Source organism: Podarcis filfolensis (assembly GCF_964270895.1).
Source record: "Podarcis filfolensis genome assembly, chromosome: 1".
NCBI lineage: Eukaryota > Metazoa > Chordata > Lepidosauria > Squamata > Lacertidae > Podarcis > Podarcis filfolensis.
This window is the reverse complement of record NC_139604.1, coordinates 61,755,074-61,773,679: the sequence shown is the minus strand read 5'-3', so window position 1 is coordinate 61,773,679 and position 18,606 is coordinate 61,755,074. Positions and strand designations below refer to the sequence as shown.

At 43.3% G+C, this 18,606-nt stretch overlaps 2 protein-coding genes across 9 annotated transcripts in view; one reads left to right on the top strand and one right to left on the bottom strand.

Annotated features, from left to right (window-relative positions):
• The window catches only part of LOC310750338 (uncharacterized protein), a 31,100-nt gene extending 14,167 nt beyond the window's left edge, over nucleotides 1-16,933 (bottom strand). The window contains exons 1-4 of one of the 4 annotated variants that reach the window (XR_014542062.1): nucleotides 16,848-16,933; nucleotides 4,891-4,994; nucleotides 3,774-3,912; nucleotides 9-1,680 (exon numbers count right to left, since the gene is read on the bottom strand). Coding sequence is in view for 1 of the 4 variants with exons in the window: in XM_083588226.1 (XP_083444352.1) it covers nucleotides 3,774-3,863; nucleotides 6,479-6,487 (99 nt within the window). In the remaining 3 variants the exon portion in view is untranslated. Of the gene's footprint in view, nucleotides 1-8; nucleotides 1,681-3,773; nucleotides 3,913-4,637; nucleotides 4,995-6,478; nucleotides 6,579-16,847 lie in introns of those variants that run through there. The other 3 variants (XR_014542061.1, XM_083588226.1, XR_014542063.1) reach the window with 3 other exon arrangements.
• TOLLIP (toll interacting protein) overlaps nucleotides 16,085-18,606 on the top strand; it is a 33,881-nt gene continuing 31,359 nt past the window's right edge. The window contains exon 1 of one of the 5 annotated variants that reach the window (XM_083587866.1): nucleotides 16,085-16,686. In XM_083587866.1, the coding sequence (XP_083443992.1) occupies nucleotides 16,654-16,686 (33 nt within the window). In that variant the 5' untranslated portion in view covers nucleotides 16,085-16,653. Of the gene's footprint in view, nucleotides 17,139-18,606 lie in introns of all 5 variants that reach the window. The other 4 variants (XM_083587868.1, XM_083587865.1, XM_083587869.1 and 1 more) reach the window with 4 other exon arrangements.

Here is an 18,606-nt window from a genome sequence, read left to right as displayed (position 1 = left end):
GAGGATTATGGTTCTTTTTGAAGCTTTAGGCTGCGGCAAACAGACATTGAAAGGCAATATACTGCTGAGACTGGGGAATGGCAATAGGCTACAGCTGAATTGTCATTGACCTGCATGTAAAAGCTTCCTTGTAACTTTTGGTTAGTCACTGTTGAGAGACAGAATACCAAGCTAGATGGACCATTGACCACAGACTGATGCTTATTTAGTTCTAACGCATGTTTTTCAGTTTGGGAACAATTCATAAGGATTCAAGAAAGTAAGCAGACAACATGGAGTCATTTCCGGAATTTCTCCAAAAAGCATCATATGAATAAGCTAAGCGGCATCTGCATCCTTTTCTGAATGTCTCCAACAAACAGTGAATAGCATTTAAAATATGCAGAATGTTTTTACCCACAATCACAGGTTATTAGTATGCATGTCTGAATGCTGTTAATATAGAACAGAAATGGGAACGGCGAAGGTTTGCCTTTGGGTTTTATTTTGTATATTCTGTAGTCAGCATAAAAAAATGTAGATGTAGGATATGCAAAAATCAGTCAAGGTGCTGCTTGTGGAAAGGCTCGTATACTTTCCTCTTTATTTTTTCGTGCACCTGTGCATACTAAGGCAGGCTGGTGGAGTTTCAGGGGATTCTGATCAGCAGCAGAACCACAGGGGGAGGAGAGGGAGAGTTTGTCCTTTTGCCCCACACATAGTCTCAAGCTGCTGTTTGCATCAGGAGCCAAAAGCTTCCATTGATCTCCCCATGCAAGTTATAGAACCTTCAGGGAGTAATTTTCATTAGAACAATTACAAGAGGGGAAAGGGTTACTCTCTCCCTTCTCTTGCAGTCCCATTGCAGCTTTGACTCCACTATAGCTGCTATTTACAGTTTTTAAAACAAACATTCCTATTAGTCCTATTTGCACAATTAACAACACATGTAGTCTGACCCTTACATTGCTGTGAATGCCTCAGTTCCTGTTCATGCCCAATACATGACAAAACAGCTGTAATGTCGCTCAGCTTCATAAAGGACCACAACCAAGTGTACAATCCAAGATGTGTTTTCATTTCCACAGCAGAAGTATGAAATACTGAAGCCAACAGTGAGATGGGGCCAAGATGATTATCAGAAGCTGAATCCCTTCAAAATGCCTGTGTCTGCCTGATTGCCCACACCTATGCAGAATCAGTCTCTTGACCATTCCTCCAGATCCAATGAAAATGTGCCTGTCCTGTCTTGCATGAGGCCAACATGCACTGAAGACCCAAGCCTACTATGAACTGTAGACACACACACAACTGGGTTATCAAGCAGCAGTCCATTTAAAAAAAATATTTCCCTCCTTTTCTCTGTGTGTATAGGGTGTGTGTGTACACACACAAAGCCATCAAGCACTTCGTTTGCTCAGGTTCCTAAACAAGACATTTCACCCTGAAAAGGACAATCATCTAAAAATGGGGTGCTCTCCTCTAAACAGTTGGTATGTTTTCCCCTAGCTTTTCTCATGTTAATTGCTCTATAGCTACAATATGGCAAAATGCCCTCTTACTAGAAAACAGCCAATAGGTACACAAAGAACAGCTTGGAACTTCAAGTAACATTAAGGTAACAATGCTCTGTTGAAATCAGTGTTACTGCTTTCAGTCACGCCAGTAGGGGGAAAAAGTGCCCCAGAAAACATCCCTTACCTGAAAATTTACATAAACATGTTACCATAGAGACACCCCCTCGAGCTTTGAGCTTCCTTTAAAACTAGTCACTGTTCTTCAAAAGTCTCCCCTCCCCCACCCCCATACCCCTGACAACCTGTCAGACCGAGGAGGAATAGCCCAGTGGTAAGCTGGAAATAGAAAAAAACCCTGGTACTTCAGACCAATTATGCTGTACTGTATCGTTTAAAACTAAATATTTTTCCAAGGGGAATTTTTGGACTGGGGTCTTTAAGACGACAGGGTTTTAAGGCTGACAAATGTGCTAGCGTGTCAATGTGGTAATGAAGTTAGTTCTGCACCGAGTGCAGCATGAAAAACAGAAAATTTCCTTGCAAGGTTTGTGATTAAACATCTAACAGAAAATAATGATTTGCTTGAAGGCACTCAAGCACCAAAAACAGTGAGGTGACGGGAGAGAGAGAGAAACAGGATATGGTAGGGGGTGGGGTGGGTGGAACCTGCTGTATGTCACTATTGGGAGCTTCTATTATCTTAAAATCTCTTTAATATTCACTGTTAATTATAAAAACTAATAGCTATAAAATTGGAGTACCCAATGGGGGAATGTATGACATTCAAGTGGCAGAACCTCCTCCCCAGCCCCAGCCCCCACTTCCATTCCTACTGCCTGACTTTCCACTTCACACATGAAATTGATAGGAGCTGATTTGCATGTCTATCCTGTTACTGCAGGGAGAGGAAAGGATTAGCTAAATTATAGGGGATAAACACAGTTTCACTGCATAAAAGCAAAGACTACTTGTAATGAACCAGAGTCAAAAGAATAATGATGTTGACTTTGCTTGAGAGAGAGAAATGTATTTTTTCACAGAGTTAATGAGAACAAGACGTTGGAATTACCCTCCATTTAAATTTCATCAATTCACCAAAAGGACAATTTCCAAAGGGTTTTGCTATTTATTTGGTGACTACCCTGCTCTGTCTCAAGGGCCCAGAGCTAGAATACTATTGCGCTTTTTGAGAGGTCAAGAAAAATACTTCAGATGGCTAGCTGGCATATGAACATCAGAACCACCTGCTGGATCAGGCCAATGACCCATCTAGTCCAGCATCCTGTTATCACAGTGCCCAACCAGGTGCTTATGGGAAACCTGCAAGCAGGACCCCAGCACAAGAGAACTCTCCCCTCCTGAGGTATCCAGCAACTGATAGTCAGAAGTATTACTGCCTCTGGCCATGGAGGCAGAACACAGCCCTCATGGCTACTAGCCACTGACAAACATATTCCCCCATGATTCTGTCTAATCCTCTTTCAAAGCCAATGAAGTTGGTTGCCATCACTGCCTCCTGCAGGTACATAGTTTAACTATGCACTGTGCAAAAAATAAGCTTTCTTTTATCTGTCCTAAATCTAACACACCAACAGCACCATTATTTTAATCAGAGCTAATTTGCTGTTGCTAAAATTGGAAAACAATGCATCTCACAAATAGGGTGTTGTTGTTTTTTAAGTCACCTTGGTATTGTTCCTATTAATCCAGCATGTTTTAAACACATTGAAACAAAAACAAAGACCTCCCAATGTGTTCAGCTGGATATGATTGCCACCTGAAATTATGTGTAAAGAGCTCCTTTCCCACAGAAGCCGTCTGAGATGCTGGCGTGAACTTGATTCACATTGAAATAACTTTCATTTTAAGACTGCCCATGCAATGAAGATGTAGTCCTGAAATAAATAATGATTCTGCTATAACGTTCAATTTTGTCTCTATTGAGCTGCTCAACCAGGTGTTGAAACCCAATAGAATTTTCTTTTCTCCCTTTGAAAAGCTATTCCAAGTGCTGCATGACTGAAGAATGGCCACTTATTAACTGCTCAGCAGTGCTTTCCACTCTTCTGCTGCAGTCTCCAGCAATTGTCAGAACACCAGTTCTGCCAATATTAATCTAGTCCAATCACTAACTATGACAGTGTGGTACACAATTATGGAGACAGGGAGGGATGCGTGCTGTTTGGTCTAATGTCTGTTTTATAAATTGAAGCCTGGAATCTATTTATTTGTTTGGCAAAACAAGCAGAGTAATCTTTATTATTGCTTTATACTTACTATGCCTTGCCTCCATGAACCTGACTTTAGAAATGGATAGCAGCCATTCTTCTTCTTCTTCCATCTTCCCTTTTGTTCCAAACCATGTATCTGTGACAGATATAAAGGCATAGCCCACCAGCGTGAACAGAACCACTGTCTTTGGGGAGTAAAGCAAACATTTATTTTTATTTTTTAAAAAACACTGCTTAATATAATAAAAATCTTACATAGGGGGGGAAAGATACATCAATATTACACCGTATTTGAGATGGTCATTGGTTATCATCTCTCCTCTCAGTTCCCTTGATCAGGATACAATACTTCTGTTGGTGTAGCCTGGAATAGCATTACCTATTTTTACTACTGCATCACACTATTGACTCATGTTAAACTTGTGGCCTTGTAAGATCCCTAGATCCTTTTCACATGTACTACTGGCAAGCCAGGTGTCCCCCATCTTTTATTTGTGAAATTGGCTCTTCCTGCCTAAGGGTAGAACCTTACATTTGTCCCTATTGAAATTCATTTCTTTAAAAAAAAATAGTTTGGGCCCAGTTTTTCAATCTGTGAAGGTCATCTTGAATCCCGATTCTGTCTACTGTGGCAATAGCTATCCCTCCCAGTTTGATATCATCTGCAATTTTCATGCGCATCCCCTCAATTCCTTCACCCAAATCATTTATAAAGACATTGAACAACAATGGGCTCAGGGCAGAACCCTGTGGCACCCCCTTGTAACTTTTTCCAGGATGACAAGGAACTATTATTGAGTACTCTTTGGCTCCAGTAGTCAATGTAAGTATTTCTAAAGTGCTGGAGGATCTTTTCAAGAAAGGTGCAACTGAAGAGCAGATATTCTACTCTGTTTCACCTGGAATTTACATTTTATTTTTTTCTTCTCTGTAACTTTACTTAAGAACGTTGCAAGAATGGGAAACATAATTGTTGGAATTTGTGTGTAGGTTTCTGCTTGTGGGTCCTACATCCTGTGAAAGGAGAGGAAGAGTGGCTTCATAGCAACCCAAGAGCAATTTCTCATTTCTCTTCTATATTTTCTCACGGCTTTTGCTTGACATTCTCCACTAGAAAAGATCTGCTAATTCCAGCTCTCAAAAATTCACTTATGGCGATGCACCTGAACCTTCTGCTGATACTGCTATGTGGTAGCTAGATGGTTCTTTCTTTTGTTGGCAGCAAGTCCAAGGCAAGGTACAGCATCCAGTGAAGTGTTCTATGGTTCTGTAGGAGACAAAACATACAACATTCTAAGGAGATATATTGCACTTCTTCAACTTGCTTTACTTTGTGCTGCATGAACAGTAGATATTCTGCTGGCCTGGTGTGTATTTCATTCCTCTTATTTCTCTGCTGCCCAGTGAGCTACCTGTCTGAACACACATTTCACAGCTGCGTTTCACTTAGCCTTTGCACTGAAACAGTAGGTCAACTTTGAGGAGCTCTGAAAGGGCATTTTTCTGTCTCCGCTTTCTTCACAAGCTCCATGGTACAGGTATGGATTTAAGAGGGTGCAAAAGCCGAAGACTCCCTGGGGCTGCTTCTCAGCAGAAGTAAATGGTGCATTTCATTTATGGGATGAAAGGCTTGTTGAAAGAGGAAAGTCTTCTACAGGTACCAAAAAGTAGAGAAATCTAAAAGGTCCATGGAAGGAGGTACCTCGCAACATCTTCCCCTAGGCTTTATCTGAAATGCAAGGAGCTGGAAAAGATAACTAATAAGCTTCTGAGATCTGCACCCTTGCTGGTTTTGTTTTTCAACGGAAGCTCTTCCCTTTAAAGAGTATTTCTACACCCTTATTATTCACCTAATGATTTATTTAAAAGTAAAAATACTCTAGAAAAATGTTAACAAAAAGCTTCTGTGTCTCCATGTACTTGTAGAAAAGCCCAGCCAAGGACTTAATAGGGTTTTCAGGAAGTTCAGGACCCCATTAAACCTACAGAGTGCAAACAACTGGAGAGATTATTTAAATAAGGAAAGAACACTCACAAAATATTTGTCCACCTCCAAAGTAAGGTGAGCCCAACAAAAACCTTGCACCTTACCCATGAGAACATCACTGAAATGTTCCCTCCCTTTTGATATTTTTCCAATGCATTTTTAAAAATTAATTGGTAGAAAATGTTCAGATAAAATGTGGAACAGTTTTTGGTACAGTATTAGTTTTGTCAGCAGGATAGGTGCATAAAGATCTTGGTGCAGCCATGACTGCTTCCAGATTGTGCTGCTAAGGTCTCCACAGGTAACTGAACAGAAGAACCTGTGCTCTAATAAGCTACTGGCCCATTAGAATCAAGTGCCCTGAAATACCAACTTATACAGACCTATTTCAATAATGAAAGATCCATACATACTATTTGCGACAAGAAAAAGCGTTGGATTAATGCAACAACTCGTTTTTGTTACTGGCACTTGCAATCACTCATGGTAGTCAGACTGGGAGTAGAAATTATCATGCTAACAAATTATCATGCAAAAATTATGCATTAGATTAGGGAGGGGAATGAAAGCAAAGGCTGAAGGAAGAACAAACGCAGGAACTCAAATTATGGAATGGGGAGGGGAAATCCTAGTGTCTAAATTTTTATTACAAAACAAATTTGATTTATAGCCATTTTAGACACCTTAACTGCTTCTCCAAGCCGCTTTTGAAAATTACATCCATATGTTACCATAGTGGATTTTTAAGACTTCTGTTCTCTCACCTTTCCCATGGCTTCAATTTTCACTTTAATTACCAGATTTAGTATGAATTCATCAGATGCCTTTGTTCACCAGTGACTTCTAGTTTTAGAAATAGTCCACCTGGGAAAATAGTAACACCTGTCACTCCCATTAATAACTACTTGCTGTTTCATGAACCGCTCAGCCAGTGGCAATGGCAACCTTCCTACCCCACTCCTCCCACCTCATATCATTGGCTGCTAATGGCAAAGCTGGGGAAACATAAAATGTGATGAGTCCAGTGCTTCTTTTCTAGGAGTACACAGTACTGGCACCTCCCCCCCCCCAAATGTTAAAAGTGTGGCACTTACTGTAACAACTTCATGGTGAATACCAACACCTTTTTCTCTTAAAAAACAACACTGGTTATGACATCACAGTCCATGTTCCTTAAGCACTACTAGAACGAGGCAGGTTCACTCATCTCTATTAATGTTTTAGCCACCTCCAGTGACTTGGGGGTACCAAGATAACATAGAGCCTACAAGTAGCCTGTGCTACGTGGATTTTTGGTACTGTTGTTTTTGTGTGGGATTGACTCTGAACTGTGAGTTTATGTGGTTTGCATGCTCATTACATTGATATAAAAGTGATCACAAAGTGTTTCTCTCCACTCCCAAATCACCTCTTCTAAGCTAAAATAAGTAACTCCCTCTCCAGGCTACAATCATGATGATATCTCTCAAACTTTACATATTTTTTCTTTAAAAAACGAGTTCATATCAACTGGTAGGTGATGTTCTTGTACTTAGCATTGTTAAGTTTAATGAGCTGAATATATGCATTGCTTTGCTTGAAATGTGGCAAAAACAAGCACGTTACTTCAATGCTTTGTCTCCTCAGCATGGAAAAAAGCATCATCATCATCATCAGTAAATAACCTACAATTGAAGAGCTGGAAACTTTGCTAACCTTTAAGAGTAGGATACCTCCAGAGAGTAAACAACTAATCAGGCTACATTTGAATAATTTTAAAAATTGGTTTTCATTTTTACTTTGTGTAAGAGGCCTAATATCTGCACATACAAATTACATAGATGCATGTTCAAATAAATAAATAGATTTTGGAGGAACCCAGGAGAGGTTTTTCAGTCTGAGGCATTCTGTAAATCTGACCTGTACTGGATATGCTGCTGCTGCTTTAGATCTCCTTGGTTTTCTGTATTGAGATTTATGATTATTCATATGCTGACTTCTTTATAACTGTATTTGAATGGATTCAGTTTTGTACACTGCAACCAACAACCTATACTTGTTGGTTTGTGCTGTTTGTTGCTAATACTTATACTGTATTAAGAGAAAATAAATTATTTGAATTTTACTTCAGTCTAGTCACATATGTCCTGCTAACCTAGCAGTTCGAAAGCACGTCAAAGTGCAAGTAGATAAATAGGTACTGCTCCGGCGGGAAGGTAAACGGCGTTTCCGTGCACTGCTCTGGTTCGCCAGAAGTGGCTTAGTCATGCTGGCCACATGACCTGGAAGCTGTACGCCAGCTCCCTCTGCCAATAAAGAGAGACGAACGCCGCAACCCCAGAGTCGGCCATGACTGGACCTAATGGTCAGGGGTCCCTTTACCCTTTACCTTAGTCACATATGATTAGATCACTGCTGCTTGATGCAATAATCTCAGAAATAAAGGATTCTGAATGCTGGCAGCACTTGCAAAGAAGTCTAAAACTAAATGCAACACTGGAAGACCTTTCAATTTTAACTGGGCTGACACCAACAAGTTCATTAGTTTGCACTGGAATAATTGAATTGAATACAAATTCTTGTGCAGCTAAGTGAACATCTTTCACTCACACAACAGAACTTCCCCCACTTCAACTCCCCCACTGCCTCTAAGTCCCCTTCTGAGGTTTGAGGGGAGATGCAGAGCAGATTTGGGGCGAGGTATGGCAATCATGCTGGGAGAGGAGAGGGAGGAGAGGTGTTGTACAAGAGCAATTCATTCCATTTCCACAATGACTTTGCTGGAAACAGCCCATCAGATTTACACAGATAGGCCTATACTGAGGATCTAGTCCACAGAAATAAAAACTGAGTCCTGCTTGAAATTAATTGTTTTGCTCACATGAGAGAATGAAATGTGCAAAGTATTGTTCATTCCACAAATAGCCAAAATCCTAGCATCTGTAATAGTATTCTAGGATATCCTTTTACTGACCCACATTTTGTCACAATCCAAGGCAGAAGCAAGCACCATTGAGTTACTTGGAGCTTACTGCTAGTGAAGCAGGTCTAGAATTGTAGCCTAACTGTACATCCTTCCAGCTAAGAAACAGCAATAACAGCTTGGTAGGTTTCTGGAGGAAACACCGGCTTTAGATCCATTTCAGTCCGGTTTCCATCCTGGTTTTGGGACCGAGACGGCTCTGGTTGCCCTAACAGATGATCTCCATAGAAAACTGGATCGAGGTGGGTCAGGACTGCTGATCCTTTTAGATTTGTCAGCAGCCTTTGACATGGTCGATCATGATCTTCTGGATACAGGGCATAGCCCGTAACTGGCTGTGCTCTTTTATCTCTGGTCGGGGACAGAGGGTGGCACTAGGGAGGGAAATGTCGTCACGCCATTCCTTGGTGTGTGGAGTGCCGCAGGGCGCAATTCTCTCCCCGATGCTTTTTAACATCTTTAGGCGCCCCCTTGCCCAGATTATCCGGAGCTTTGGGCTGGGCTGTCACCAATATGCTGATGACACTCAGCTCTATCTGCTGATGGATGGCCACACCGACTCGGCCCCAAACACACTGACCAGATGCTTGGAAACTGTGGCTGGATGGTTTTGTGGGAGCCGATTGAAACTAAATCCTTCAAAGACAGAGGTCCTATGGCTGGGTCGGGATGGCATGGAGATGAGGGACCAACTCCCTTCTCTTGCGGGGGCCCAATTAGTGCCATTGCCTTCCATTAAGAGTTTGGTGTAATCCTTGACGCCTCCCTTTCCATGGAGGCGCAAGTTACAGCAACAGCCAAGCAGGACTTTTCTTTCATTCCTTGCCCTCTGCAACCCAAAATCTGCTCTGAATTTTAGGGGTATACAGGAGACAGGACAGAGGAAAAAAGAAACCAGAAGCCCTGTTGGGCAAGCAGATTTCTGTTACACAGGTATCACTAGAAGTCACTGTTGTACCCTCCCTAGCCGAAGCCCACAACTTAGAAGAGGGTACTTTAATTCTAATCACCCATCCGTAATAATAATAATAATATACCATCCTTCACCCAAAGATCCGTTGGTTGATCACAACAGAAAAATACAAAATCCATAATTAAACAAAGACAAATCAATAACCTCCCCTCCATCAAACGAATTTAAAAAGCCATAGAATGTTAATCAGCCAAATGCCTGGTTGAAAGGTTGTCATCTGGCACCTAAATATATGTAATGAAGGGGCCAGGCGAGCCTCCCTAGGAAAAAACATTCTGCAAACGGGAACCCGCCCTAGAAAAGACCCATTCTTGTGCTGTCACCCTGCAGACCTCTTGTGGAGGGAGCTCATGAAGAACGGCCTCAGGTGATGACCGCAGGGTCCAGGTTGGTTCATATGGGGAGAGGCAGTCTGTGAGGTATTGCAGTACCCTTTGCTTGGTAAAGGCTCTATCCACCCCACTGGGTTCCTATTGCCTTACAGAGTTACCAGCTCTGGGCTTTCAATACCCCAATCAGTCTTCTAACCAGTGCTTTTCTTCTAGGAAAAAAAGTGCCAGTACTCACCATGAAGTTGTTACAGTAAGTGTCATACTTTTAATCAGTGCTTTGCTGCTGCTGCTTCTTTTAAAAAGGTGCCGGTACTGTGTACCATTGAGTACCCCCAGGAAAAAAGCACTGCTTCCAACTACTGGTATTCCGCTGCCAGCTTCAAATCTCCATTGAGCCATGGACCTCATTGTGTGATCTTAAGTCCGTAATTATCCTTTCAGATGAACCCTCCTCACAGAATTGATGTGAGGATAAAATGGATAGTAGGGAATAACTCTTTATTTAACACTGAGCTCCTGTGAGGGATGGTGGTATATGAATGTCAAAGGTAATAAGATAAGGCTGCAATTCTATGCACATCTTCCCAGGAGTAAAACAAATTGAACACAGTGGGGTTGGCGATTCAGTAAAGATGAAGCCAAGCCATAGGACTGTGCTGCAAGCAGATACCAAAAAACCTTTCCTGATATTCCAGATGCACTTTCCTTAACCAAGCTGTTAGGGAATTTAGTTGCAAGACCTGGCAAGCAGACAATAACTCAATGTCCAGAAAGCTACACAGGAGAATTCAAGAACTAGTTCTGTTACAGTTAATTTTATAGTGATGATCTGCATTGTCAATTCTGCTTCAGCAAATTAAATGCTGGAAACAAAGATTGTGATCAGAATTACCCAGAGCCACAACTAACACGTTTTCTTTTCTTTTGCCACAGAGCCAAATTTTGTTTTTCATGTCACAAATTTGTTTTCTAGGTTTGTCTTTCAGCATTTCAGTTTTATCTTAACAGCATGTAAGTACACAAGTATCCATACTGCCAAATACAATCTTGGACTAACCACCACTACTTCTTGAGATTTCCCCTCTATGAGAATAAATTCCTAGGAGAAATCTACTCCAGGCCTTCAGCGCAAGCAACCAGCAAATTTGCTCTAAATCAAGCACAGCCTTGCAGAAACAGCCTGGAGATTCTTGGATAACTGTTAACATCAAATGAGGACATGCTTGCAGCCTACTGCCCCCTTCTGGCCCTCCTCAGAAACAAAACCACTCTGGCATACTACAGTGCTGATTTGCGTTAGCACTCAAAGATCAAGGCAACAAACAGCAGGATATATAATCATTTGGCTAAACAAACCCTATGTTCACTTGCCTGAATTGAATTCTATTTTGTTGCTGACATTTGGTGGCCTTTGTTTTCAACTTGTCCTGCTAGAATCTAGTAGATGCTATCTTTCACACTCCATGAATTGAATCCATTTATAATCAATGTATTTATTGGAGCCGGCATGATAACTCTGAGCTGCCATACCTTCATACATGCATTACAATAGTGCATAAAAATATCTGTTATAAATTTAGAAAGCTCCTAATTGCACTATTCTATTTCCAGCTGTTGAGATCTGCAGCACGAATTTAAATTAATGACTAAATTAATGCTGCAGATATTAGCAGCAGGAAGCAGCTACATTATTCAAATAGGCTTTGAAATGATCAGATTTTTATCTCCCAGAACAGCACTCAGATTAATATGAAAGTTGTCTTTGTTCTGTTGAAGAGACCAGAATTACACAAGAGGCTAGAGGAGGTCAGATGCTAAATATTTAAAAAGCAGGCTGAACTTGCAGCAACTACCATTTGATGCAGACTCCTCTTTAGTGATGGCACAAATTGCTCTTCCTCTATACAAGGACCAACTGCCGCTTCCTTCAGAAAATCAGAATATGTTCCAAGACTTCAAAGGCCAATTCTCATGCACATGTATGTTACTTCAGCTCAGTTTGACCCAGCATGTAAGCCTGCAGGAAGAAACCATTGGCAATGGTTTCCAGCTTGTGCAAAATATGCCTTGGTCTACAAAATGAGCAGAATGTGGTAAAATTCTAGAATCGACAGTACCTCTTTAAACTAAAGAATGCTATATTGGAATGCTCCCTTCAAAAACCACACTACCCTTTGTCAGGGAGCAAAGATCTAGCCCATGTCAGCTTCCTACATGCAAATATTTATTACTACTACTCAAGAGGCGTAGCTAGGGGGAGGGGGGGCACTGGCCGCCACACTGTGGAGGGCTGCACTTACCGCGGGGCCTGCAGGCACCCGAGTCACACGTCTCTCCTGGAAGTGACGCAGTGGCTCAGCGCCTGCAGGTTCAATGCTGCCTAAAGCAGCAGCATGGGGCTTGCATCTGCCCACTGCCTCTTCCTCAGCCGCCCTACAGCTGAGGGGGAGGTGGCGGCAAGTCTCCGCACAGCATGCCCTGCCCCAACTCACCCCTCCCCTGGGTGCAGGGTGCACGCAACGCCCAGGACACCCAAGCGGCTAGCCACGCTGCTGCTACTACAGTGGTATCTCTAGTTACGAACTTAATTTGTTCCGGAGGTCCGTTCTTAACCTGAAACTAGAGGCATGCTTTCGCTAATGGGGCCTCTTGCTGCCACTGCGCCGCCGGCACACGATTTCCGTTCTCATCCTGGGGCAAAGTTCTCAGTTCGAGGTAACTCTTCCAGGTTAGTGGAGTTTGTAACCTGAAGCATTTGTAACCTGAGACGTTTGTAACTTGAGGTACCACTGTACTGATATATAGAAGGGCATTCAAAAATACGATTCTCCTCTAGTACAAGTCCTGCTTGTGGGCTTCCCATAGACATCTGCCTGGCCACCGTGAGAACAGCATGCTGGATTAGTTGGGCCTTTGTTCTGATACAGTTGGGCTCTTCTTATGTAAAGTTGTAATGGCTATTCTACCACTTAGGAACTCTTATCACTTAATTTTTCTGCACATGTAGATGCAGACCACATACCATGAGAGGTATATGCACATGAAGCTGCTAACTTTGCTCAAACTCTCCACCTCCTTTGTGATTAATAGATTATAGCACACCACACTGCATGCATAGCCTTCATAGAGACAGAAGAAGCAGGTAGCAAAGTAAAATATTATCACCCCCCTCCCCATCTGCTGGTGCATTTCTGGTAGGACAGGACCCTTCTCCTTTCAGCTACCACGGACACCAACTGCCCTGTAAGGAAGAAGCAGCTATTGAGACAAAATGTCACTATCACTATAAAGTTAAATAGGACAGTTAAAAACCATACACTTCTATTTTTAAAAAATGATTTGATTTTTAAATAAATATGTAAGCCACTCTTGGAGCTGTGTCACCTAAAGGTCAAAGGAAATGCTTTAGATAAATAAAATACACCACACAATGTGGCTCCTGTCCCACTGACTCAGATGAATGTATGAACCGCTTTGATTAAAATATTATAACTTATATGAAACTGGTGCCTGTGCTGGCTTTCGTACTTGTGACTCATTGACTGATGTTATAAGCCCTATTTGGGCATTCTTTGTTCCTCTGTAGAACAAGGAGTGAGGCCTTGCTAAGTATTCCTTGGCATTGTTCCTCTGCAGCAAGGGATCTTTCATTGAATGAAGGCAACACTAATCACATTTACCCAGCCTTTAGAAAGGTATTTGAAATCACCCATTAATGTAACAGCAGAATTCATCATGCGAAAGGCTGGGCTGGATGAATCCGAAGCCGGAATTAAGATTGCCGGAAGAAATATCAACAACCTTAGATATGCAGATGACACAACCTTGATGGCAGAAAGTGAGGAGGAATTAAAGAACCTTTTATTGAGGGTGAAAGAGGAGAGCGCAAAATATGGTCTGAAGCTCAACATCAAAAAAACGAAGATCATGGCCACTGGTCCCGTCACCTCCTGGCAAATAGAAGGGGAAGAAATGGAGGCAGTAAGAGATTTTACTTTCTTGGGCTCCATGATCACTGCAGATGGTGACAGCAGTCACGAAATTAAAAGACGCCTGCTTCTTGGGAGAAAAGCAATGACAAACCTAGACAGCATCTTAAAAAGTAGAGACATCACCTTGCCAACAAAGGTCCGTATAGTTAAAGCTATGGTTTTCCCAGTAGTGATGTATGGAAGTGAGAGCTGGACCATAAAGAAGGCTGATCGCCGAAGAATTGATGCTTTTGAATTATGGTGCTGGAGGACTCTTGAGAGTCCCATGGACTGCAAGAAGATCAAACGTATCCATTCTTAAGGAAATCAGCCCTGAGTGCTCACTGGAAGGACAGATCGTGAAGCTGAGGCTCCAATACTTTGGCCACCTCATGAGAAGAGAAGACTCCCTGGAAAAGACCCTGATGTTGGGAAAGATGGAGGGCACAAGGAGAAGGGGACGACAGAGGATGAGATGGTTGGATGGTGTTCTTGAAGCTACCAGCATGAGTTTGATCAAACTGCGGGAGGCAGTGGAGGACAGAAGTGCCTGGCGAGCTCTGGTCCATGGGGTCACGAAGAGTCGGACACGACTAAACGACTAAACAACAACAACATTAATGTAACACTTCCTACTTGGGATACCTCATTGATTTCATTCTCCATCTCAAATACCCCTTGCACTTAATTAATTTTGATACTGATACTACCACTGAGTGATTCTATGAAAGAGTCTACACCTCTGAAAATTTCTAATTTGTTGGACGTCTATGCCCTCTTTGTTATACAGAGCAACATGACTTTCAAAATGCCTTCCTTTAGAGAAGAGATGGGGAATTAGACTCACCAACAGGCTGGATGCGTAATACCATTTAAATCCTGGAGGCCAACTGACAGGTGGGCAGCCGAAGGCTACCCACCCTTTAAAGTCAATTTTCAGGTGCAGTTTGGATTCAAACCATGCCAGCAAACAAATCAGCACTGACAGTGAGCCCCCTCAGCTGTCCTATGCAGCTTTTGATTGGGAACTTCTCCTTGCAGTTGATTCCAGTAGCTCCACGTGCAAAAGAACATGTACCTACCAACCCTACACTTGATGTCATGTCAGCTGTGGGGAAGATGAGCAAGGTTTGAGGAAAACAGTCCCATGGGCCCCATGCTTGGGCCTAACTAAGCCTAACTAAGGGTGGAAGTTACCCCTTTATAGTGTTTGTACAGAAAGATAACCATGACCCAATGGTTCTCTCCACCAGGTTGCCATTATGTTCACTATATCTATGCTCTCCTTTAAAACCAAGCACTCCAGCTCAGCTATTTGGTCCAGCAGGCTCCAGCATTAGTATATAAACAGTGTCTCTCATTGTGTGTTTTACCCGAGGGACCTTTAGCCTCTCTGAATTCTCCCTCTCGACTTCCATTGCATAGTTCTAACCCTCTCCAATTTGGACAATCATAAACATCATAAACGATTGTACTACATAACCTGTAGACTCCTTTCTAGCTCTAAATATGCATACAATTGCACTGTTAACCATGGCCAAAACAACACTGGCTTTCTATCACTCGTATTTCCACTTCTTCCTTTAGCATGTGCTGATATTGCTACTTCTGGCCATTTATTCCCCAGCCCGACTAGTTTTATGGTAAACTCTTTGGTGTTTTTCCCCTCTCCTGCACCGGAGCAGATGAACCAGCCATGCAATATAATAAGTGTTCTGGCCCATTCACTTGTGAGATTAGCGTGAGAGCTGAACGAAGCTATCATATTCCTGTATACTGTAGATGCAGGGAGAGAGTGAGAGCGAGAGCGTGTGTGCGCGCGCCCCCGCCCCCCTAACTTCTCTCCTGGGCACGAGCTTTGCGAAAAGACGGAGAGAAGTTTGGGGTGGAATAGTGCCAGCTGTTTTTAGTTGTAGGAAGTTGTGGGAAGTTTCGGGGGGGGGGTTATATTCACACACACAGGTACCCCTCACTTAGTCTGAAGCGATAGTGGCCAGAATTCTACCATCTCACTTTCCTGCGCGCGCAGGAAGACAAGCAGCGACGGATGAAAGGTCGCGCGAGCCTTCCGCTAGCACTAACGCGGCCACGCCCACCCGCACTCAGCCAGCCAATCAGGAGGTGCACGGGCGCGGTTGCGTCAACGGGTTCAGTGAAGCGGCAAGCCCTTAGCTTAAAGTCCGCTGTGGTGGGAAATGGCGGTGACTTTTTAATAAGCGGGGCGGGGCTAGTGACGTTAAAAACGGCCCATTAAAGCAAAACGTTTCTAAAATATTCAGCCGCCCCTGCGGAGCCGTTTCTGTCATTCGGCACATCCTCGGCAACGGGCCCCAGATACTAAAGAAATCCGTCTGGGTGCGCACGCGCCTTAGACGGCAGCTGGCTCAGGGATTCCCATCGTGTGCGGCGAAAAGGGGATGAGAGGATAAAGGATGAGAGGCGCGCGACGGCGGCAGTTTGAGAACGGAACCTCCTCTGGCCTGCGCCTGCGCGTGATCACGTAACGGTTCTTACGGCGGCGTCTACTGAGGGTGAGGGGCGGGGTGGGATCCTCCAGGCGCACGCGCAGTGCCGGATAGCGGTGGACTGGGGGCGTGGCCAGACGGTAAGGAAGGGGGAATCAGCTGACTCTGCCGCGTCGGATTGAGGGACGTTTCATCGGCGGAAGGAGGGACAACCACCCCGGTCTGAGGGAGGTGCCATGGCGACCACTGTTAGCACTCAGAGGGGCCCGGTGAGTACTGGCCGCTGCTGTGACTGACGACGCGTCCCCCGGGCCCCCGACCCGCTCCCCGCTCCTGACTCCGGGACCTTCTCCTCGAGGGTGTGGCGGGGGGGGCCGAGGAGGCGCCCCTGTTTGCCCCACGGAGGGTTAGGCCGACGGGTTCCGTTTACCTGCGTGGGCCGAGAGGGCCCCCTCCGCTCCCTTCAGGGCGGAGGGATGGGGCGGACCATGTGTCCGCTTCATTTCCCTCCGCCCGTCCGCGCCTTGTGACACGCGCGAAAATGGTCTTGCCCCGTCGTCATGCCTCCTTCCTCACTCTTTCCCTCCTCTTCCTCCGCCTCCGTCTTAACCACGTCGGGTAAGTGGGCGAGCGAGGGAAGGGAATGCGAGAAACAGCCAGGCCGAACTAAGGAAAGCCCGTTTTAAAAGAAGAGGACGGTTTTCCGTCATTCCTCACATCGGTATGTAATTCTGTCCTTGGCAGTGTAGTGTGTAAGCTGCAAATAGGAGCTTCTCTCGGCTGGGGGGCGCGTATTTGCAAAAACAAGACTTGCACAAACTTTTGTACGTATTTGAAATCCACGCTTTCCCCCCTCTTGACCTAAAAGAGCTGAGAAAGTCCTAGCGCAGCGTACCGGCTTTTTAAACAGAGAGTGGCTTCGTGGAAGGCTCCAAAAGAGTCTATGTTATGTTTATGAATGTAGGTCTGTATTTGTGCAAAAGGACACGTGGATTTTGCTGTAAGGGAGCTTTATTTATTCTGACATACACGTCAGAAGTGGATGAACATCCTGAAAGCTTGTGTTATAAGGTCTGCATACACCGGTACTGGCTTTCCCCTTTGCAGAAGATTTAACACAAACATATTAAGTACTACCAATTGCAAATTATAGTCGTCCTTCTTAAAAAAGAAAAGTAACCGGGAAGAAGGGTTTAACATTCAAACGCTTTAAATAAATACATAATAAATTAAGTTAAAAAAAGCATTTTTGAAGAAGTCTTGGCCTGTAACCTATAGGACATTTCGTTACATAGTATGTGAATTGGCCTTTGCCCATGTACACAATGAAGTACTTCTAACTTTTGCTTCCACAGGCATTTCGGAAGTTGTGGCTTGACAAAATACTTAAGATGATAGATAGTCAGCCATCTTCTGTTTTTTATCAGTCCTGTTTTCTTGTAGATCTCTGATTTGCTCCTTGATTTTCTTTCTAATTCTTATCTGCGCCCGGGAGTTAGCACTAAAGGGGCTTGTATTTGCATGTTGGCTAATTTGACATTTTTGAAATTACAGGGAATTATATACAAATGAAGTGCAAATAAAATCACATAGTAGGGGTTATACAGCAATACATACATATATTCTTCAGGGGTGTTTGTGAGAATACAGCATTTTAGTATTTTTATTTTTTCCAGTGATATCAGTATTGTTATTGTCTGGAGCCAAAATAATCTTTTAATAATCCCTCCCACTTTGCAATTTTTTCCTTGCTGAGTAGAAGACCTGCTTGCCTTGCATTTCCTCTCCATTATTCAAACCATTGTATTTAGTCTCCTTGGATTACTTGATTCTGTATTTGATACAAAAAATTCTAAGGCTCTTGTCTGGATCATATTTTCATGTCTTGACAGATTTTTGGTGCAGAGGGAGACTTGAGACTGTGATGCATAAGCATTCTATTCTGCCAGGTGGCTGCAGTGCCAAAACAAGTACTGCCAGTTCCTCGTATATTTTAGAAGGCAGTTTCTAGAAGTGTAGTGTAACCACATAGCCACTGAAGGATGCTAAAGAGCTAAGTTTTTCTTTTCATTACAAAGCTGTGATGGTGTCTTCTGCCCTAGAGGAAATCTGTATTTAAAAGGTGATGTATTACTGACAGTTCACATATCTGGAATTCCAACACATTATTTGGGCTACTCTGGCCACAG